This window comes from Amblyraja radiata, chromosome 4 (genome assembly GCF_010909765.2).
Source record: "Amblyraja radiata isolate CabotCenter1 chromosome 4, sAmbRad1.1.pri, whole genome shotgun sequence".
Lineage (NCBI taxonomy): Eukaryota > Metazoa > Chordata > Chondrichthyes > Rajiformes > Rajidae > Amblyraja > Amblyraja radiata.
The window spans coordinates 95,911,608-95,935,798 of record NC_045959.1 but is presented as its reverse complement, the minus strand read 5'-3'; the positions used below and the strand labels follow the sequence as shown (position 1 = coordinate 95,935,798).

Genomic DNA, 24,191 nt, shown 5'->3' with positions numbered 1-24,191 from the left:
AGATAATATGTGAGTTATTATGAGAAAAGTCATTTGTCTCCATACCAAGGAAATCGGAAATCTCTTCCTCAAAAAGCTCTGGTTGCGAGGACTATTGAAGTAAATAAGATGTTTTGTCAGGTAACATAATCAATGGAAATGGAGTCAATGATGACATTGATACCTAGATCAGTCAATGATGGAACAACTCAAGGGGCTGAATAGCCTCCTCTGTTTTCATTTTATTTCCATCATGGTAGAAATTCTGCCATGGTTCATCCAGCATGATTTAAGTGGAAACCCCAAAGAAATCATGGAAGCAGCTATTTCAGTCGATCATCAGTCAAAGTCAATGAAGGGATGAGATTGGCAGGAACTCTGAATGGTGGACTTTATTTGGACTCTTACTGATTTTTTCTTCCCCTCACAACTTAGCACTTAGAACCACAGAGCCTAGTGCACCAAAGGAGGCCATTTTATCTTATGCAGCAAGTAACTGCCTGGACACTTCATTGGGAGCAATGTACTCCAATCCAATGTCCCCGTATTTTACCCACACCCTTTCATATTATTCCTGTCAAAGTCTTATCCTGTTTCATCTGATATGACATTTTAAAAGCCAATCAATGTAATACGTGACAAATTCTAATGACTCTAATGTCTTCTAAGTCCAATCTTCCAGGCAGGTGTTGAGTTGACCTGGGCAGACTTTGTTAGGACATAACATAAACCAATTAGATTGTGTTCAGTTGCAATAAACTCAATACAATGTTTGTCTGAAGATGAAGCTGTTGGCTAAGCAACTGTATTGGCGAGAAGCCCCTACTTACTGCTGACTAACTGTCCAACACTCAGAGCTGAAGAAGAACAGGATGAAGAGGAAGAAGAGGAGGCTTGGCGCACTGGGCTTTGTGCGAGGGAGGACTGCCCATGTGCCATGTGCAGAAGGTTAGCCTGGGACACTGCCTGGCCTACCTGCGGATGCTGTTGCTGTTGCTGCAGTGGAAGCAGAACACATAAACATACAACCAAAGGTTAGAACACACTGAGATCTGCAGGGGGGAGAAAATAATTCAGCAAAATCAATTCACACATGTTCTGCACGTATACTAGAGCAAATGCTTCTTTTTGGCTTTGCATTGTAAAAACTAAACCCAGGATGAAAATTAGTTTATATAGTTGGTTCTATTTTGTGCGGATCATGAATAGCATTCCAACAGCAATAATTCAAACTGATATTTTCTCGTGAGTTATAGACGATTTGCATTCGATTTACTCCATAACCTCTGATTCTTGCTGTGTTAGTACGACACACGAGATGGGGTGGAAAGTGGATAGATCGACATGTCATGCTTTGACCCAGGATAACATGAGGAGAATCTGATACCAATCAATCAATCAATCAAAGACATTATTGCCATTTAAAAATACACCAACAAATGCAAGTCTGAATGAAATTTCGGTGCATCTGGCTCACCATGCAACATAAAATAACAAAAGGATAAAATAGGTAAAAAGATAAAATAGATAAAAAGATAAAATAGATAATAGGGGTGGCACATTATATGGAATTGAAGAGTCTGATGGCTCGGGGGAAGAAGCTGTTGCAAAACCTGGCCGCTCTGCTCCTTATACTGCGATACCTTTTGCCCGAGGGCAGCAGAGTGAACAGTCCATGATGGAGATGTGTGGGGTCTTTTATAATGCTGTTGGCCTTGGACAAGCAACGTTTGCTCGCAATGTCCAGGATTGAAGGAAGAGAAGTCCCGATGATTTTTTCAGCCGTCCTCACCACTCTCTGCACGGACTTACAGTACCACACATTACACCCACTCTGCAGGGAACTATGAGCCACTCACTCCCGGTGTCGATCCTCGGTTCATTGGATGAAGGTTGTAGTCTCAAGCAAAAGGTTTGGAAGGCTGGAAACCATGTCTTTCCCTGTTTGTTCAACCTGCCATGCTAATACGTGAGGTTCAATTCATCCTCCTACTAAATGAACCAGTCTCCCCGCCATCGAATTGGAGTCAGCTCTCATTCCCATTGAATAATGGTGGGAGTGGTTGCATTATGTGGAAGGAGCAGGCCAATAAATCTCACATCCCAACACTCAATGCCCATCTGCTGCTGCTCGCAATTTTTGACCTGATCCTCGTACTGACCCTTGGACTGTGGGGTGGAGACAAGGTGCTGTGCAATGGACACAATCCACTTTCAAACTCTCGGTCCGGCAGGACTTTGCAAGTAGCTGATGGGGAGCAAGTGCTAGCAGGGATCTGTAGGATTTGAGTACATTTACAATGTCTTTGAGTAGAGCGCAGTCTGCCCTTGTACAGTGTATTGACTCTGTTCACTTGCCCTGGGGAGCTGCAGTGAGCCACTGCTACACGGGGTCCCAGTCTTTCACCATAGTCAGCAATATAGTGGAATGAACAGACAGGCCAAGGCAAGGGGCTAAATGATCCAATCCCAAGCCTAGTGTCCTAAAGAACCTAAAGATACTCCAAAGAAAATCTGGTCATAAATATCAACAACAACCTATTTTTAGGCTTCAAAGTAAAATCAAGTAAAATATTGTGAGATAAATGTTAAAGTGAGTTTGACACTTATCCTTACAAAGTAATATATCTGGAAATCTGGAATATGCTGAGAGATTAGCTTTGAGAAACAGTTCAAAGGAAGCGAGAAGTAGAGAAACCTAGCTGTTTGTAATGGCAGAGCTTAACAGGTGAATGTAAGGCATCCAATGGTGGAGACATTGATGTGTGTGCTGGAGGTTGTGCTGGCCAGGTTGCAAGAATCTCAGAGGATTACAGGACTAGAATAAGTCATTTGGAGTATGCCTCGGGGGGAAATGAAAATGATGAAAATCTTCAAATACGGGTATTAATTAACCGAAAGCCAATATTGGTCAGTACCAAAGGGGTTATGCGTTGGACTTAATAGAATTTAGATGATCTTAGGCTTATGGAAGGTGAACGGTGGAAGGTCAGACCAGTCTGCATTAAGCAAGGAATTGGTGAGGATTTTGGCTGCAGATCTAAGGTAGTCATCTGGAAGTGAGTGGTCTTAGATATGTGAGATATGTCAGAATACAGGACTGGGGTCTGAAAAAAAGGTCTTGACCCAAAAGGTCATCCATTCACTCTCTCCAGAGATGCTGCCTGACCCGCTGAGTTACTCCAGCATTTTGTGTCTATCTTCGGTGTAAACCAGCATCTACAGTTCCTTCCTACACTGGAATTGTAAATATCTTGGTTCAATTTCATACTGTATTCAGGGGAGCTGGAACTATGGAAAAGAGCCACGAGACCTGGGGAATAAGGCAGTAGTCACTTTCCTTTTCCAAACATCACACTTTTTGCTCTATTATGTTTCCTTCTCCTAGCTTAAAATATTATCAGGCTAAGAATAACACTGAGTTAACAGTGGATTAAAGTTAACTCAATGCTACCTAAACGCTCAAGAAAGTGCCCTACAACCTCCCTTGGGTGGGTCACCAATTAGCTGTGGTGTAAGATCAAAACCAGTTCGCAGATAGACATGCCGTCAAATTGAACCTCAACATTCAACTAAAATGCAAGTATCTCCTGTGTTATGCTATATGGCAAGGAACTGCTAGCTAAGTTTTTGATCCAATCAGTTCCTCATTCACTGAAGGCAAAACTCCAGAAACAATGTAGCTGTGAAGTTTGTCTAAATATCTACTGCTTCTGATGACACTGGAAACACAAACAGAATTTAAAATCAGCTGCTCAAATGGCAACTGAGGTGAGCATATTGCCAATGATAATAATTTGTTATTATCCTTATGATGCAGGACATGGAGGGCCACTGTGATGGGAAACTCAATAAAATAACTCAGTATCTTAGCAGTATTATGATAGGATCTCAAAAATTATGATCTGCTTGAATTTGGAGAGCTATTAATGTACTTCACTTCATTTTGTGAGGAAAAAAAAAAATTCTCGTCAGACAACAGATAATCCATCCTTCATCTCTTCCCACAGACCTCCTCAGTATTTTCAGCACTTTCTGTTTTGTTATAGATTTCCAGCATCTTCAGGCAATTTGAACAAAAACAAACTGCAGGAGGAATTCAGTCAGACTCAGCCTGAAGATAGATCCTGACCCCAAAAACGTTGTCTGTCCATTTCTCTCCACAGATTGCTCAAGATTCCTCCAGCATCAGCTGTCTCTTGTACCTGCAGTTATTTTGATTTTGACTCCTACTTCAAAAACGTGCAAATATTGATATTACTGGAATGCACAAGGATATTCAAGGATATTAGATGATGTTCTTATATCATCGCACATCGACCCGGCACAGTCGCACATTGACCCGGCACAGACACAGATTGACCCGGCACAGACACATTTACACTTTAGACTGTTTTACTGTTCTTTTTATAAATCACTTTTCTCGGGGTATCTAAATCTAAATTGTATTAGTTGTTTAAGTTATGACATTGGATGGAAGCTGCATACCAAATCTTGTTGCACATATGTGCAATGACAATAAAAGAGATATTATTATTATAATTATTATAATTATTATAATTATTATTATTATTATTATTATTATTATTATTATTATTATTATAATTATAATTGATAGAAATTTGTATGGCTTCAATTGTAGTGTAAAGCAGAGGTGTTTGACTACAATATTTGGGGCAAATCTAGCAATCTGTCTCTCGAAACATTGATCCACTCAACTCCAAATAACTAAAAACACTCACTGGGTTTATTTCTCAGTTCCTTCCCTTCTCCACGGATGCTGTTTAATCTTCAAAATAATTCCAGAACTTCCTCTTAATCTTTCAGATTTCCAACAAATGTTGTATTTTGGTTTTGTGAGGTTATTTTAAATTTGTTGACTTCTATCTGAATTTTTCCAGAGGCACCCAAGCTATTTGTCCTCAACGAAGATAGACACTAAATGCTGGAGTAAATCAGCGGGACAGGTGGCATCTTTGAAGAGAAGGAATGGGTGACGTTTCGGGACAAGACCCATAACGTCACTTATTCCTTCTCTCCAGAGATGTTACCTGTCCCGCCGAATTACTCCAGCATTTTGTGTCTATCTTCGGTTTAAACCACCATCTGCAGTTCCTTCCTACACGATTTGTTCTCATGCCAGGCTGGGAATCTTATGCCATACACTGTATATTGCTTAAATGTTAGATATACACCAATGAGTGCCAGTCACCTGCTCTCTCCTGAATATCACTGACAAATGCTGGTATAGACAGTTAAAAATATTAAGATAGTGAAATACAATGTTTGACAATTATGATGTCAATGTGATTTGGGATCAAGTGGCCTGGGTCAATGTGGCTAATTGCACTTCAGATCAGTAACAACGCTTCCTTTTGGGTGTGTGATCTTGTTATTCACCGTCACATTGAAGAGTATGTGAACTGTAAACTTTGCATGTTTTATTCTGGTAAAATTATTAAGGTACTTTATTTCCTTGGCCTTTAATCAATGGTCGATATCTCTCAAACAAACAAATACACAAGACCTCAACAAATAAGGGTCTAACAAGAGCTCAACAGATAAGGGTCTAACATTAGGACTTAGATCTGAAATATCTTGCTACAATCATACCTATGGATTGTCATGACATGCTTTGGACAACTATGGACAACCAGAGAAGCAGTAACTGCAGGAGACGAGGAATGTCAACACTTACTCTCTAAAGCATCAATTGAAGGAACCTAATGTGATAACTGCTTATGATCTTCACATCATAAAATATATTAAAACTTTCAAATATTACTTATTGATTAACAATTTGTGAGAAAACATATTCTTTCATTTCCTCAATCGAGCTCTGATATTATGAGAAAAAAAAAGAGTGTTGGAGGAACTCAGCGGGTCAGGCAGCATCTGTGGAGGCAAATGAACATACGATGTTTCGGCTCGGGACCCTTCTTCAAACAGATGCTGCCTGACTCGCTGTGTTTCTCCAGCATCTGCAGTCACATGTCTTTAATGATGCACTCCATTTGAAGTCAATGAATATTTTTAAGGGCCTGTCCCACTTTCATGACCTAATTCACGACCTCTACCGAGTTTGTCCTTGACTCATACTCGCAGCATCGTCGTCACGAGGTAGTAGTAGGTCGTAGGAGGTCTTAGGTAGGTCGTTGGTAGGTCGTAGGTAGGTCATGATGCTAGTCGTAGGTACTCGTGGCATCAAGTAGGTCGGGGCGTTTTTCTAGCATGATTAAAAATGTCCACGAGTAAAAAAGGTTGTGAATTAGGTCGTGAAAGTGGGACAGGCCCTTTAAGGTAGAGATAGATAGATTCTTGATTAGTACGGGTGTCAGGGGTTATGGGGAGAAGGCAGGAGAATGGGGTTAGGAGGGAGAGGTAGATCAGCCATGATTGAATGGCAGAGTAGACATGATGGGCTGAATGGCCTATTTCCTCTCCTATCACATGACCTTATAAGCAAATCACCCAGGATTGCGAACTTACAATGATGAAGCCATTGAATTGTTGTCAACAGCCTATGAGTTAATGTGTCCACTTTAAAAACATTTGAGATAGTTTAGCTCCATTTGTTGCCCTCGCGTCTCAATCCCATTTCATGGCATCACACTATTTGTTCAGACACCTGAATTCAGCCCAGGTCGGTGGCATTGTTAGTTTTACTGTCTGCATCTTTATTCCAAGACCAGCTTATAATTAGCCCCTGTTCATTTACAAAGTTGAGCACAATTTCACCAGTTAACTCAACAGATTTTCTTATGCAATTGTTTTAATAACTAAATTAATATATTTATTGTAGACAGGGTCTCGACCCGAAATGTCACCCATACCTTCTTTCCAGAGATGCTGCAAGTCCCACTGAGTTACTCCAGCATTTTGTGTCGATCTTTGGTTTAAACCTGCATCTGCAGTTCCTTCCTACATATTGAATATACTTATAAACCAGGATCAACCTGAGAGGACAGTTAAAAATTATACCTTGAGCCTTGCAGCGTTCCATCTTTTTCTGCTTTGATTCGATTCATGACAGGTAAAGAACCACAACAGGAGAGGAAGTTATTTACCTGCTGGCCTGGTTTAATGGGCGACAGTGTTATTCCCTGTGTGTTGATTACTGGCAAGATCTGATTTCCAATCACTGTGGCGATGATCTGACCTTGGGCATTAGTCAGAAGCTGAGGGGTAATTGGTTGTACTTGGATGCCTTGAGTCCCACCTGCATTTTGATTAGATGGCACTGTAGGGTTTGACATCAAAGGGATCGTCCCGATTATCTATAATTAGAAAAAAACAGACATAAGAAAAAGCAGGAGCAAGAAATGCAATTTTATTTTCTCCACTAGCCTTCCTGTCAGAATATTTAACTGTATTCATCACAGTGAACATGGCAAGTAGCTGTTTATTTTAGTACGAAAATGATGTACCAAGAAGCTGTAATTTTGAGCAGCTTAAAGAAAAGAAAGCCTGTACATTTTCAGCAAATTTTAGTTTAGTTTAGAGATACAACACGGAAACAGGTCCTTCAGCCCACCGAGTCCGCACCAACCAGCTATCCTCGCACATTAACACTATCCTGCACACACTGGAGTCAATTTTACATTTATACCAAGCCAATTAACCTACATACCTGTACGTCTTTGGAGTGTGGGAGGAAACCGAGGATATCGGAGAAAACCCTTGCATGTCATGGGGAGAACGTACAAACTCCATACAGACAGCACCCGTGGTCAAGATGGAACCTGGGTCTCTGGTAACGTAAGGCAGTAGCTCTACCTCTGCACCATTGTGCCACCCTGTTATGTTATGTTGTTAATGATGAAACAATCTGTATGGAGCCACTTAACATTTACTGATTATTGCCTTGGTTATCTTTGCGGGTCGAACACCAACCCACTCTTTCAATTATTTTACTTGGACACTGTCCAATAGTGGATTCAGGGGATTATAGGCCAGTGAGCATAATGTCAGTGGTAGGGAAGTTATTGTAGAACATTCTTTGGGATTGGATTTACTCACATTTTGAAGGGAATGGGCTGATTAGGGACAGTCAGCATGACTTTGTACATGGCAGGTCATGTCTTAGTAACTCGATCGAGTTTTTTGAGGAGGTGATGACGATGATTGATGAGGATATGGTGGTGGATGTTGGCTGCATAGTAAGGCATTTTCGTATCGTCCCTTATGGTCGGCTGATCCAGAAGATTAAGGTGCATGGGACTCATGTTGACTTGGTTGTATGGATTCAGAACAAGCTTTCTCGTGGAAGACAAAGGATTGTGGTGGAGGGGCTTTAGTTTGGCTGCAGGTCTGGGACTAGTGGAGTTCCGCAGGGATCGCTGCTGTGACTGCTGTTGTTTGTGATGTCTATAAATGACCTGAACATAAATATAGATGGGTTAGCTGGTAGGTTTGCAGATGACAGCAATATAGTTGGGGGTGAAGAGTGAGGAAGGCTGGCAAAGTGTCAGTGGGATGTAGATCAACTACAGAAATGGATGGGGAGATGTGAAATTGAGTTTAATCCAAGTTAGAGGGAAGTGTCACACTTTAGGAGATCAAATGTAAGGGGAAGGTATATGGTTGATGGCAAGACCTTTAATGGTATTGATCAGCAGAGAGGTTTTGTGGTCAAGATCTATAGCTCCCTGAACGCCATGATGCATCTTCATAAGACTTTGGTTAGTCCGTATTTGTAATATTATATGCAGTTCCAGTTGAACCATTACAGGGAGGAGATGAAAGTTTGGAGAGGGTGCAGATGAGTGCTGCCTGGATCGGAGTGTATTAGTTACAGGGAGAGGTTGGACAACCTTGGATTATTGTCTCTAGAATGTTGGACCTGAAAGAGAAAAAATAAAATTATACGATATAATACCACTTTATTTATCCCAGAGGGAAAGCGGTCTACCACCAGTCAAAAGAAGCAGTTACAAGGCATTGAAAGTGTCATGTGTATTGTAATAAGAATGAAATTTAAGTGACCAGTTATTGCACAGCATATATGTAATGTTGCACAAACATGAAATTAAATGGTCAAGTGGAAAAGTCCAGGATGAGGGATGTGCAGGGATGGGAGGGGGGTGTCAGTCTACCCAACGACTGAAGGGGGAGGAGTTGCGCAGTTTAATAACTGCAGGGAAAAAGGATCTCCTGTGGCGTTCTGTCCTGCATCTTGGAGGAACCAGTCTGTTGCTGAAGGTACTCCTCAGGTTGACCAGTGTTTCATGGACAGGGTGAGCTGTACTGTCCAAGATGCTCCACAGTTTGAGGAGCATCCTCCTTTCTAAGACCACATCCAATAATCCAACTCCGAGCCAGCATCATGGGATGCATAGACATGGTAGGCAGTCAGAACCATTTACTGTGGTGGAAATGAAAACTAGAGGGCATAGGTATAAGGTTAGTGGGGTAACATTTAAAGGAGGATATATGGATTTACCCGGATAACATATAAAACTAAGTTTTTCACTGTACCTTGACAATAATAAACCAAAGTAAAAGTGAAATATCTCCCTACATGGGTCAGATCCCGCTATCATTCCCCATCTAGCTAGGGCACCTACTTCCCGGTTTTATTAAAGGGATGTAGCAGAGCCACAAGCATATTCATCTGCAGAAACAGTTCCCTGTCATCAGAAATATCCAATCAAATGGGGCAATGGTTCTGTTGCCCTGTTTTGGAGCAAAATGGAAAGGCCTCGCAGAGTTGGTGTTTTGAAGTAACGGGTGGTTTATTAAACCCGTGCGTACGTGCCAGGGAGGTGAGCCAAAGGTCACCTGCCAAGTGTGACTTCGGTACATTTTTTAAAATATTCTCAGATGACAAGGTTTTGCTCAGAGACTCCATTAATAATAAACTGAGGTCTTAATTACAGAATGGAACTCGGAAAAAAACTTAATTAGGTCACAAACACATTGAGATGATTATCCACAAGTCTAAATTCGTTAACAGTCGATCCAAATTTGTGTTACAATGATGGTTGCACACGTAATCAATGACATTCTTGTTCGGCTTTGTCTGTGGTTCCCTGTCACCACATTAGCACAATCCCCATCCCTGTTTACTGATTATTAGCCCTCGCTACCGTTCACCCTACAACATCCTGTTACCTCTAGTCATGACTTCCAGCAAATAATTAAATGATTGATCAATTGGAGGAAGGAAAGCAGCGATCACTTCCATCCTCAGTAACGAAGGGGCACAACAAATGCAAGACTTATGATACTCAAACAGCTTCAGCTACAAACACCAAGTGGCTGATCCATTTCACCCACCATCTATGTTCCATTAGCAAAGGCTTCAGCTTAAGCAATTCACTTCACCTGGTAGAAGTGTTCTCAAAGGCTTTCTTAATGTCAGAAGTTTTCAAACCTACGGCATGAACGTTTGCTGAAAATGACACAATGTTAGGATCAAATTGCCAGCTCCTTAGAAAATGAAATGACTGCCCATGGGCCGTCAAAACTGGCCAACACGGAGACATGGACTGATAAAAGCATGGCCGCCCGAAGGGGGGGTGCGTTGGGTGCGACCGCACTCCCCTTTTTTCCCCTAAGAAAGAAATCACAAAAAAAAAAAACAAACAAAAAATCACAAAAAAAAAAATCGAAAAAAAACCCGGTAGAAAATCAATGTTCCCACTTTGGAAACAGCCAGTCCTCTGTTCTCCCCTCGCCAGGCAAGAGTGGCTGAATCTGAGCCCAACGGCTGTAACCCCAACACCAGACGCCGCTGCGGCGGAGCCCGCTCCCCTCGCCTCCCCCCACCGCCGGGGCCCAAGCCATCTTCCCCCCACGCCACCCCCGCTGGGCTCATTCCACCCCCCGCTGGGCTCATGCCACCCCTACTGGGCCCACGCCACCCCCGCTGGGCCCACGCCATCCCAGCTGGGCTCATGCCACCCTGCTGGGCTCATGCCACCCCCGCTGGGCCCACGCCACCCCTGCTGGGCTCATGCCACCCCGCTGGGCCCACGTTACCCCCGCTGGGCTCATGACACCCCCGATGGGCCCACGCCACCCCCGCTGGGCCCACACCACACCTGCCGCCCCCGCTGGGCCCACGTCACCCTCGCTGACACCTGCTGGGCCCACGCCACCCTCGCTGGGCCCACGCCACCCCCGCTGACCTCCGCTGGGTCCACGTCACACTCGCTGACCCCAGCTGGGCCCACGCCACCCCCGCTGGGTCCACACCTCCCCCGCTGACCCCCGCTGGTTCCATGCCACCCCCGCTGGGCCCACGCCACCCCCGCCACCCCCGCTGACCCTCTCTGGGTCCTCGCCACCCTCGCTGGGCCCACGCCACCCCCGCTGGGCCCACGCAACCCCCACTGACCCCCGCCAACCCCGCTGGGCCCATGCCACCTTCACCCCCCACGCCCGCTGGGCCCCCGCTGGGCCCGCGCCACCTTTATCTTCGCCCCCCCACAAGAAAGAGGGGGGGATGTGAGAGGGGGGAGGGGGAGAGAGAGAGGGGAAGGGAGGGGAGAGAGAGATGGGGAGGGGAGCGAGAAAGGGGGATTATCTTTAGTGAGATTGCAAAATTAAGGTAGGTTTTAGAGCTATTATATTTTCTCCTCCATATGAATAATATTTAACAATATCAAATAATATCAAACAATTGGAACTGCTTTCTTTTCCTTGATAACAATATTGAAAAATATGAATTCCATAGTTTGTGACATAAATACACATTTTAATGGGATCATTATATACAGATGTAACATTTTAATTTCGAGATCGGGGGGAGTGGGGGGGGGGGGGGGGGCAAATATGCGATAAAGAGCTGAGAAGAGGAATCAGAGCTGCCAAGGAAAGGTACTCTGAGAAGTTGAGGAGCAAGTTCTCAGCTAATGACTCTTCTTCAGTTTGGACGGGCATGCAAGAAATCACCAGCTATAAGAGGAAAGCTGATGAACGACCTGAATGAGTTTTACTGCAGGTTTGAAAATCAGAAACGTAACCCTGGTACCCCTTCCCCAACAAACACAGCCAGACCCCAGTCTACAAAGAATGGACCCTGCACCCTCTCCTTCCCATTTACCACTTCACACCTTCTTAAGGCAAGACTCCAGTATGAAAAGAGTGGACCCTTTCCCACCCCACCCAACACTTCACACCTACTCACAGCCTGACCTCAGTCTGCAAAGAGCTATAGGGAGAGGTTGAGTAGGCTGGGACTCTATTTCATGGAACACTTCATCTTCGCCCCCCCGCCCCCCCCACGCCGCAAGAAAGAGGGGGGGATGTGAGAGGGGGGAGGGGGAGAGTAGAAAAATGTCCATTGACTTGACCTCCACAGCTGTCTTTGGCAATGAATTCCACAGTTCACCACCCTCTGACTTAAGAAATTCCTGCTCATCTCCTTCCTAAAGGAATGTCTTTTAATTCTGAGGCTGTGGCCACTGGCCCTAGACTCTCCCACTAGTGGAAACATCCTCTCCAAATCCACTCCAGCAGGTTTTTACCAGGCTGAGACAGACGGCAACAGCTTCAAACGGTGTCCCAAAGCTTGTGTCCTGTCCTGCATCACCCAAGGCAGCAGAGATGTTATAGGAGAGGGCAAGCACTGTAACAAAGTAGATCACGATGGTTTGGGTAACATTCAGGAATGTCTATGCATGTCACATCATGAATATTACTGAAGAACGGTCTTGACCCAAAATATAATCTATACCTTTTCTCCAGAGATGCTGCCTGACCCACTGAGTTACTCCAGCACTCTGTGACATGTCACCTATCCATGTTCTCCACAGATGCTGCCTGACTCACTGAGTTACTCCAGCATTCTGTGACATGTCACCTATCCATGTTCTCCACAGATGCTGCCTGACTCGCTGAGTTACTCCAGCACTCTGTGAAATGTCGCCTATTCATATTCTCCGCAGATGCTGCCTGACCCACTGAGTTACTCCAGCACTTTGTGACTATTTTCCCTTCACCCATCTGCCCAAGCCCACTCTCCCCCCTACTATACTATGTTCCTTTCCACCCATAAACTTCTCTCTGCCTTTACATTTCACTCCTCTTTCAAATCTGCTCTACTTATCTACATGCATTTTACTTCTTCACTTTTTAGTCATAGAATGATGCAGTGTGGAAACAGGCCCTTCAGCCCAACTTGCCCACACCGACTGACATGTCCCATCTAAACTAGTCCCACTCACACACGTTTGGCCCATATCGATCTAAATCTGTCCTATCCATGTACGTGTCCAAATGTCTCTTAAACATTAGGATAGTCCCAGCCTTAACTACCTCCTCTGGCAGCTCGTTACAAACACCCAGCACCCTTTGTGTGGAAAAAGCTACCTCTCAGGTTTCTGTTAATTTCTGAAATATTGGTCATAAATTTGGGGCAAAAATGCTCCAAAATAAGGTTCAGAATGCATCAGAGTGCATCTAAAACCCCTGAGCTTCCAGGGCCCGCTTAAGGGACCTGGACCCTGGCATCGAGGGACTTCACGCTTTGTACTCGTGATGTGCGCAGCGCGCACATTATTTCACATTAAGTTTTTTGTAATCCTGTCATGCCACCCCCCTTTTTGAAAAGCTTCGTACGGGCCTGAAAAGGCAAATCATTCACACCGCAATGTGGCCAGTCAATGACCATCTCCGACCACAGGTTGTCTAAACAACTGCAGCTGATCTTCAAAGGCAATATCATCTCCAAGAAATTCAACTGGAACAGTCACATAAAAGAGCAGGTCAGAAGCTGCTACTTCAAAGCAGGAGAGGAAGATCTTCACCATGTGGTTCACGGTGGGGTCTGAAAGGCAATTAGAGATTAGTGCTTGTCTTCCCAGCAATGTGGAACTGGTCGAAGAGCATGTTTCTCGTGGTGAATTTGCCAATATCCTGTTCTCTGAAACTCAGGATATGCTATCCAAGAATCACTCGGTTCCAAGACACATTACAGGTTGGATCCACACATTGACTAAACCACTCATCCCAAAGAAGGTGAGGGTAACATCAAAGCAGCATTGGAAGCAAGAAATGCTGGGAAATGTGAAGTCAATTAAATAATTACAATCAGGAGAAAAACTCCATTTGCTGAAGTCATATCTGCCGCAAAAAAAAAGATGTTGGATGTCAATAACTTCAAGTCCAAGACAGTGCTTAAGGGGTTCCTCTGGACTGCGCTCTTGGCTCAACGATCATCCTCCAATCATCAATGCCTTTCACCAGACATGGAGATGGTTGTTCCTGATGTAATTTTCAGTTCCTTTCACAGCTCTTGAGTTAATGAAGTAGTAGACCATGTACAGCAAGAGCTCGATAACATTCAGGTTGGGGCTGTTAAACATAAAGGAACAAATATCTACAGTGTAGGTGGCAGGTCATATCCATCCACGACAATATACCACAATCGCCTCTTCACTTCAAGAGCACTGCTGATGTTGTGCTTTCCTCTACACTCGGTTGAACAATTGATCAGCAGAAGAGCCACATTACTACCGTGGTCACAGGAGCAGGTCAGAGGCTGAGTATTCAGCTGTGAGTGACATCATTCCAGTTTCCCAAACCTTCTCCACCCTCTACAAGACACATGTCAGGATTGTGACTGATGGAATACTTTTCACATACTTGGATAAGTGCAACAATTAAGAAGCTCTTTATAACCCAGAACAAAGCAGCATGCTGGACAGCCACCCCTTCCAAGACTTTAAACGTCTTCTCCCTCCATAACTAGATGCAGCGCCTCAACTTGTCAAGGTTTCTTTGACAACACTTCCTACACCCACAACCTCTATTGCTGGCAGGCAGTGTAGAGAAAGCAGGAACTCTGCAGAAGGACCTGGACAGGTTGGGAGAGTGGGCAGAGAAGTGGCAGATGGAATACAGCTTAGCAAAGTGTGGAGTCATGCATTTTGTTTGAAACAATAAAGGCAGAGACTATTTTCTAAATAGGGAGAGAATTCAGAAATCAGAGGTGCAAAGGGATTTGGGAGTGCTGGTGCAAGATTCTCAAAAAGATTGTTTGCAAGTCGAATTGGTAGTTAAGAAGGTGAGAAGGCAAGCCTTCTTCTTGATTCATTTTGAGAAGACTAGAATATAAATACCAGGATGTAATGCTGAGGCTCTATAAGGCCACATTTGGAGTATTGTAAGCAATTTTTGGCACCATATCTGAGTAAGGATGTGTTGGCTCTAGAGAGGGTCCAGAGGAGGTTTACGAGAATGATCCCAGGAATGATTGGGTTAACATATGATGAGCACTTGAAGGCACTGGGCCTATATTTGTTGGAGTTTAGAAGGATGAGGGGGTCCTCATTGAAACATTCAGAATAGTGAAAGGCCTAGATAGAGTGGATGTAGAGAGGATGTTTCCACTAGTGGGAGAGATTATGACCAGAGGCCCTAGCCTCAATATAAAAACACGTACCTTTAGAAAGGAGATGAAGAGGAATTTCTTTAGTCAAAGGGTGGTAAATCTGTGGAAGTCATTGCCACAGAAGGCTGAGAAGGCCAAGTCAATGGATATTTTTAAGATGGAGATTGACAGATTCTTGATTAATATGGGTGTTAGGGTTATGGGGAGAAGGCAGGAGAATGGGGTTGAGAGGGAAAAATAAATCAGCCACGATTGAATGGCGGAGCAGACCTGATGGGCCAAATGGCCTAATTCTGCTCGTAGAACCTATGAATTTATTGTTTAAAAGGACAACTGTAGCAAGTATATAGGAATGCTGCCTCCCATCATTATGCCTCAAGTTACAGTCCATCATGTGAAAATATATTGGCTTTCTTCATTGTTGGATGAAACTGGTCCATGGATAGAATAGGGTTAGACAGGCAAATAGGATTAGCTCAGATAGACATTTTGGTCAGTATGGCTAACTCCGACTCTACACTTTTGGAGCTTGTTATCTAACAGCAGCATTAAGTATCTTGATCACTGGATGTTCACAAAGGCCAGCCTTTCCTGCTTTCTCCAGAGGAACGAAGAATGTGTCATAATTACTAACCTCACCAGAAATGAAGCAGGAAAAATGTGCTGGGGGAAGTGAACAGCAAATGCATTAATGGGATTATATTTAGAGAGAGGCTAATTAACAAGCTAATGGATCTATTTCTCAAATCATCCCACCCATTCATTTCTCCAAAGTATTCCCAGGTCATCAGGAAACATGAGTTCTTTAAATAACACGTTTAAAAACAATGTTAAGCAAGCTCATTAATGTTTCCTGAGGCTGTTGTTTTAACAAGTACCCATTAATATTGCCATCCAATTATGAAATCTCTATTGTTGGTGAATAGTTGCAATCCGGTATTCAAAGGCACCTCAGTTAAACTATGAAGTGGAAACATTGGAGACACTGGCTCTAAATCCAATATTTTTTACCAAAATAATTTTCTGCCTGCTCCAAACCACACATTCTTGGGGATAAAACATTTTGATTTACTGCAGACATTAAAAGAGATTTAAAAAATTGACATTGTAGTTATTTAGTGACTGTATTTAAAGAAACGATTAAACAGACATCACTGCAACCTAGAACAGAGCAGAAATCTATGTAGATATGCCCAGCTATTATTGACTTTGCAAATAGATAAAGAGTGATGATGAAATGAATGTAGCTATCATAGCCTGCTCTTTGACATAACTACAATGACTCATGAATTATCAGACGTTTAAAGGGGAAAAAATATTCCAGTACTTTTAGTTTAGTTTAGAGATACAGCATGGAAACATGCTCTTCGGCCCACCGAGTCCGCACTGACCAGCAATCCCAGCACACTATCACTGCCCGGAGTGGTTTAGGCCACCAGTACTCGCTGAAGTTTAGAAGAATGTGGGGGGACCTCATTGAAACGTACAGAATAGTCAAAGGCTTGGATAGAGTGGATGTGGAGAGGTGTTTCCACTGGTGGGAGAGTCTAGGACTCGAGGCCATAGCCTCAGAATTAAAGGACGTTCTTTTATGAAGGAGATGAGGAGGAATTTCTTTAGTCAGAGGGTGATGAATCTGTGGAATTCTTTGCCAAAGAAGGCTGTGGAGGCAAAGTCAGTGGATATATTTCAGGCAGAGATAGATTATTGGGGAGAAGGCAGGAGAATGGGATTAGGCAGGAGAGATAGATCAGCCATGATTGAATGGCGGAGTAGACTTGATGGGCCAAATGGCCTAATTCTGCTCCTATCTTATGATCTTATGATCAATTCATCAGGTACATGCCAGCTCTCAGCAGAGCGATCTCTCTGGCTCTGAAACTTGCTCTTACATTACCGATCAATTCCTCTTCTTTCGCCATTTATCAAAACTAACGGGTAATTTACAGAAGACTTACAAGTTTGTCTATTGGATGTGGGAGGAAAATAGAGCAACTGGCAGAAGCCCAAATGTAGAACATACAAATTTAACAAAAGAACCATCTGAGACCAGGGTTGAACCCAGGTCCCTGGAGCTGCAAGGCAGTGGTGTCCCATTGATGAATGACTTGTCTCTGTTCAGATTTAGACGCAAACAACTCCAGACAGAAATTGGACACAAAATGCTGGAGTAACTCAGCGGGACAGTGGGTTACGTTTCGGGTTGAGACACTTCTTCAGTCTGAAAAAGGGTCTCAACCCAAAACGTAACCCATTCCTTCTATCCAAAGATGCTGTCCAAAGAACGTCACCCATTCCTTTTCTCTAAAGAAGGAATGGGTGACATCACCCATTCCTTCTATCCAAAGATGCTGCCTGTCCCGCTGAGTTACTCCATCATTTTGTGTCTACCTTCGATTTAAACTATCATCTGCATTTCCTTCCGACAACACTCCAGACAGAAATGCTATGTTCCAGAAACAATGCTTGTGGATGAAAATAGTTTTTCATTAGTGAATTCTAATCTGTACCTCAAATCCTTGTTTACATTCATATCCTTGTTTGCTCACATGGGTTTTAAATTTACTCTCTGCTTTTAAAGACCTGAAGTACCTTTGTACCTTATTGGTAAGAGAAGAAGAGCTTATGTGCTATATTATAAAAATGGAGAAAAAAATGGGTGTAACTATTTGTTAAAACAGCACACAATCATTTGCATTACATACCGTACCAAATTTAATTGTATAAATATTGCATGAAATATATTTCATTAATGTATAGTGGCCATACTTATTGCAAATGTCTTTGACCATTTTCATGTTCTTACTCTGAGGCAAGGAGGTTCATATGATCAACAATGTATTTCATAAGGTAGACAAAAGTGTTGAAGAAACTCAGCGGGTGCAGCAGCATCTATGGAGCGAAGGAAATAGGCAACGTTTCGGGCCGAAACCCTTCTTCAGAATTTCATAAATTGCAAAATATTGTAACATGGGGCTGAAATGAAAAAGGATACAGATTTTATTTCCTTCCTAATACTGAATAGATTTTTTCTGAGATTGATTCAACTTTATTTGGATTTATTTTTGAAGGTTAATACTATATTCTGATATTGGGAGTTGGGGCGTGCATATGTGTGCGTTTTTCTGCTGATGCCTGCGACCAGTTTTATGACCTGATTATATCGGAGAGTCTCAGCAGCTGAGACACTGCAAAAGCTAGTGCATCCCATCAAGCTCCTTTGCAGAGTAATGACTCGCACAGCCGCAGGGCTGCTGCAAGCACCAATCCATCAGCCCTCATTAGCACCATTTAACATCAAGGACCTTCCTAAACAAACAAACATTTATCTAATCGGAACAATGAGCAGACCAGTGCACAGAGACTTATTTAATTGAAACAATGTTGTTGTCAAAGTTAACCATAGTTTGAAGCATATCTGTCATGAATCTGGTAAATGTATATGCTTGATTGATAACTCATTTCAGCAGCATTTAATGTACACGTTGAGATGGAATCCACTCATTAAACAAGGCATGATCACGAATGGAAGAGACTCTCTTGGCAGCTGTAACCTAACATTAACACTTAATCTATTGAAAACATTTGATACCATCTAACAGGACTCCACTGGTCTGTGGTGATAAAGGCAGGCATTTTATCTCAATACACCTTCTGTTGCTTATAGTCTTCAGGCCTCACAGTACTAAGTAACAATACACTGAACACCTTACTCAACCACAGTTGCTTTGTTATAACATTTGATACAATGTTTTTAATACCACTTTTAAGCAGTTATCTACATGAAAACAATATTCTAAATAACGCACGCCTCAAGGGGCCATGAACATTTCAGCACAGGAGAAGGTTAATATTGTAGTAAGGATTTAAAAGACAATGGTGGCCGACTAGGAAAAGGGGAGATGCAGCGAGACCTGGGTGTCATGGTACACCAGTCATTGAAAGTGGGCATGCAGGTGCAGCAGGCAGTGAAGAAAGCGAATGGTATGTTAGCTTTCATAGCAAAAGGATTTGAGTATAGGAGCAGGGAGGTTCTACTGCAGTTGTACAGGGTCTTGGTGAGACCACACCTGGAGTATTGCGTGCAGTTTTGGTCTCCAAATCTGAGGAAGGACATTATTGCCATAGATGGAGTGCAGAGAAGGTTCACCAGACTGATTCCTGGGATGTCAGGACTGTCTTATGAAGAAAGACTGGATAGACTTGGTTTATACTCTCTAGAATTTAGGAGATTGAGAGGGGATCTTATAGAAACTTACAAAATTCTTAAGGGGTTGGACAGGCTAGATGCAGGAAGATTGCTCCCGATGTTGGGGAAGTCCAGGACAAGGGGTCACAGCTTAAGGATAAGGGGGAAATCTTTTAAAACCGAGATGAGAAGAACTTTTTTCACACAGAGAGTGGTGAATCTCTGGAACTCTCTGCCACAGAGGGTAGTCGAGGCCAGTTCATTGGCTATATTTAAGAGGGAGTTAGATGTGGCCCTTGTGGCTAAGGGGATCAGAGGGTATGGAGAGAAGGCAGGTACGGGATACTGAGTTGGATGATCAGCCATGATCATATTGAATGGCGGTGCAGGCTCGAAGGGCCGAATGGCCTACTCCTGCACCTAATTTCTATGTTTCTATGTTTCTATGTTTCTATGTAATGGGATAAGAAAGGGAAATAATAGCAAGGATCTGAAGAAATGTCCCGACCCGAAATGTCATCTGTCCATTCCCTCAAAAGAGGCAGCTTCACCACAGAGTAGCAATGTTACAAAATTTTGAGATTTAAAAAATCAAGTCTGCAATTTATCCCATCAGATAAAGCATAAAAATAAGTTTAATTTGACACCTAATTCACTTTTATATCTCAAGTATTTAAAAAGTTATGGCCATTTTCATACTGGGAAATGAGCATCTTGTTCCCTATTGATTTTCTATGGACATAACAAAAAAGCTGTGATCGTGAACAGTCAAAAGCCCATAACTTTCTTAAAAATTAAGAGAACTGAATGAAATTTTCAGTTATCATAGATTGAAGCATTCTGAAACAAATATAAAATAATCTTATTGGATGACCTGAAATTAAAGCATATAATTAGTTAGTTACCTAATTGTAGCTAATTTCAGACTTCAATTACTAGATCTAAACATCTATCCATTTCTTAATAAATGATTAACATTTTTAAATAGCCTAAATGTCCAAATAATATTCACAAATAATTCACAATAAAACATGATTTTAAATCTCATTTACATTAATTTATAGACCAAATGGAAGGAATTTAGTGTTTAATTGCTGTAAATAAATGCCCATTTAAATCAGCTTTCTAGTGGGATCCTGTGAACGCGCTGGTTTAGAACGTTCACATTGCGGTAGATTTGTGCCCTCAAATGCCCAGAAAAATACTGCGGGATATAATGGGGCCAAAATGAGCTACTCGCAATATTAAACTTTGTATAAAGGGATCTTTAGAAGCCCTTTTTAATGTAAAAATATACAACTTACCTTCTGTGGTTTGCTTTATGAGACCCTGCGGTTGCTGGCGGTCGCGGGTTTAGAGATTGATTTTTAAACTACTATAACTATTTTACGAGGCCTTTAAAACTAATAATAGCTTTTGCGACGGGGTCTTCCAGCGATTTTTCGTTAATAATTAACTAGGCTGAACATCTTCGTTTTGAACAGCCTAGAGAAAATCGCGTTTTAAACCCGCCCCCTCTAAACGGCGCCAAAATCGCGCACACCCGCAGCGGCAGATTTTCAAAGACGCTTCAGGTAGGCTTTGCAACATACCTACACAGAGGCTGAATTGCTTTACCACTTAATTTTTAATACTTTAATACTCAAGATACAGGGCGGCACAGTGGCACAGCGGTAGAGTTGCTGCCTTACAGCGTTTGCAGCACCAGAGACCCTGGCTTGATCCCGACTACGGGTGCTGTCTGTGCGGAATTTGTACGTTCTCCCCGTGACTGCGTGGGTTTTCTCCGAGATCTTCGATTTCCTCCCACGCTCCAAAGATGTACAGGTTTGCAGGTTAATTGGCTTGGTATTAATGTAAAATTGTCCCTAGTGTGTGTCGGATAGTTAACAATTTATGGTTTTGTTTATTGTCACGTGTTCCGCGGTACAGCTATCCAGTCAGCAGAAAGACAATACATTATTATGTACATGAATACACGATAATGTGCGGGGATCGCTGGTCAGTGCGGACTCGGTGGGCCGAAGGGCCTGTTTCCGCGCTGTAGCTCTAAACGAAACTGAACTAAATTCCAGCAACTATAATTTATTGTGCTTGCAAGGTTAGTGTTCATCTTTAGAAGTATTATGTGAGCCTATTTTAATTGAACATGGATGCACCAGATGATTCAGAGCAGTGGTCAGTGCCTGCTCCTGTCCTGAATCAATTGCAAATAATGAAGATACTGTTAATATCACTGGGAGCTATCCATTCACAGTGATTCACAGTGGCTTTAGATATACATTGTGAGCAGAGCAGGTCAACCTTAGATAAATCACTGGGACACGGATAACAGAGCAGTTAAGGGCCTGTCCCACCTACATGATTTTTTCCGTGACTTGCGGCACCCTTCATAGTCGCAGCAGGTTGCCGAACTGTTCCACATGTTGCAAATCCAGCAGCGGCCAGAAATAGGTACGACTCTTTGGACGACTACTCACCACCATTCAGGCCTTCCTACACATGTTACTGTGGTATCAGGAGGATGGACCCGCACCATGCCTCCAGTTCCTCCGTTTCTTCAGCTGAATTGTGTAATGAACTGAAGCATTATTTATGGCATGGCCTCAGCCAGAAATGTTAATAGATTGAAAGAAAGTATTTAAAATCTGATATATCACGTGGGTATAATTGTAGCTCAATATTTAGATGGGAATTTCGAAAGGTGATATTCCAGTCAGCCCTAAACAAGTTTGCAAAAAATTCCATGACTATACCAAAATATGGCAAAGTGAATTCCACACCACTGAAAATATGAAAACATAGAGTTGCGCAAATACACACAGTATCAATCACACAACTAATCAATCACACGCTGCTTTTCAATCCATCATCCATCCACACTCATCCACGCTCTGAAGAAGGGTCTCGACCCGAAACTTCACCCATTCCTTCTCTCCTGAGATACTGCCTGTCCCACTGTGTTACTCCAGCTTTTTGTGTCTACCATCCACACTCTTCCCTCTTCGACATCAACCCCATTCTCACTCTACTACTATGTTGGTGTTCTACCGCTTCCAACCCACACATGAATTGCATGATATAACAAATTTACAAATTAAGATCAAGGAAAGGTTACTCTATGTTCTTCATCTTCTGCGTTTGGATTAACACAAACCGATCGATCGGACTTTACTGGCTTTACCTTGCACTAAATGTTATTCCCATATCATAAAAATCTGGAGTAATGCAGCGGGTCAGGCAGCATCTCCGGAGAAAAGGAATAGGTGACGATTCGGGTCTGAAGAAGGGTCTCGACCCGAAGGTCACCTATTCCTTTTCTATTCCTTTTCGCCAAAGATGCTGTCAGACCTGTTGACCAGCTTTTTGTGTCAATCTTCAGATTAAACCAGCATCTGCAGTTCCTTCCTGCACTTATTCCCTTATCATGTATCTATACATTGTAAATGGCTCAACTGCAATGGTGTATTGTCATTCCACTGACTGGTTAGCACGCAACAAAAGCTTTTCACTGTACCTCGGTACACGTGACAATAAACTAAACTGAAACTGAACGGAGATGACGCCTAAATGCATTAATTGGGATCCTCACTGTCCAGGTGAAAATAATTCTCCTCCCTGTATATATACTGGCTACTGAGACATGAACCACTTAATTATAGTCATAGAGGTATAAAGCAGAAAACAGGGTCCTTCAGCCCACCTAATCCATGCTGACCAAGTTGGCTTTCTGGATCGGTCCCTTTTTTCAGCATTTCTTTCTCCCTTAAAGTCCTTCCCATCCATACACCTGTCCAAATGTTTGTTTGAAAGTTGTATCCGCTTCTATAGGATCCTCTGGCAACTTATTCCAGATGCAGACTACCCTCTGAGTGGAAAGGTTATCCCTGAGATCCCTCTCAAATTTCTTCCTTCTCACCTTCTCTTGTTCACTACTTTCAGAAGGCCATATGCTGGGACAGAAGGCTGTGAACATTCAATTTATTCATTCCCCTCATGATCTTGTACATCGCAATAAGATCACCCCTCAACCTCTTAACATTCAAAGAGTAAAGTCCCATTCTCTCCCTGTTACTCAAGCCTGCAAGTCCATGTAACATCCTGATGAATTTCTTCTGCTCCTATAGCTGGTGACCGGAATAACACACAGTTTTCTAATGCCCCTGTCCCACTTAGACGATTTTTTAGGCGATTACAGGCGACTAGGCTGTTGCCACATGGTCGCCGGGGTGTCACCTGTATGGTCTCCTCAGTCGCCCTAAGAGTCGTACCTTTTTTCTGGTCGCCGCTGGATTTTGAAGTGTTCAAACTTTTCCGGCAACTTGGCTTGACGCCAACGATCGTAGCCTGACGTAGGTGCTGTCACCAGGATGATGTAGGTTGTCGCCGGTGCTGACTTTGGTGAATTCCATTGGCGACTACTTACGTCAACCGGCAACAGGTACCGGCGACTAATTGTCTTACCTTGTCACAGCTTGTCGCGGGTGGATGTAGGTTGTCGTAGGTGTGGTGGTAGGTGGACATCCTAATGGGTCGCCGGTTGTTGGTAGCTTGCTGTAGCTTGACGTCGACTAGGAGGTAGGTTGACGTAGACATTGTCAGAGACATTTCGGCGACCTGCTACGACTATGACTGTCGCCGGCAGTAGTAGAAAAAAATCGCCTAAGTGGGACAGGTCCATAA

The 24,191-nt window shown here is 43.0% G+C and overlaps 1 protein-coding gene across 1 annotated transcript in view; it reads right to left on the bottom strand.

Annotated features, from left to right (window-relative positions):
• The window catches only part of pou6f2 (POU class 6 homeobox 2), a 473,829-nt gene that overhangs the window by 32,660 nt on the left and 416,978 nt on the right, over positions 1-24,191 (bottom strand). The window contains exons 7-8 of the mRNA XM_033019974.1: positions 7,047-7,256; positions 810-975 (exon numbers count right to left, since the gene is read on the bottom strand). Of these exons, the coding sequence (XP_032875865.1) occupies positions 810-975; positions 7,047-7,256 (376 nt within the window). The remainder of the gene's footprint in view (positions 1-809; positions 976-7,046; positions 7,257-24,191) is intronic.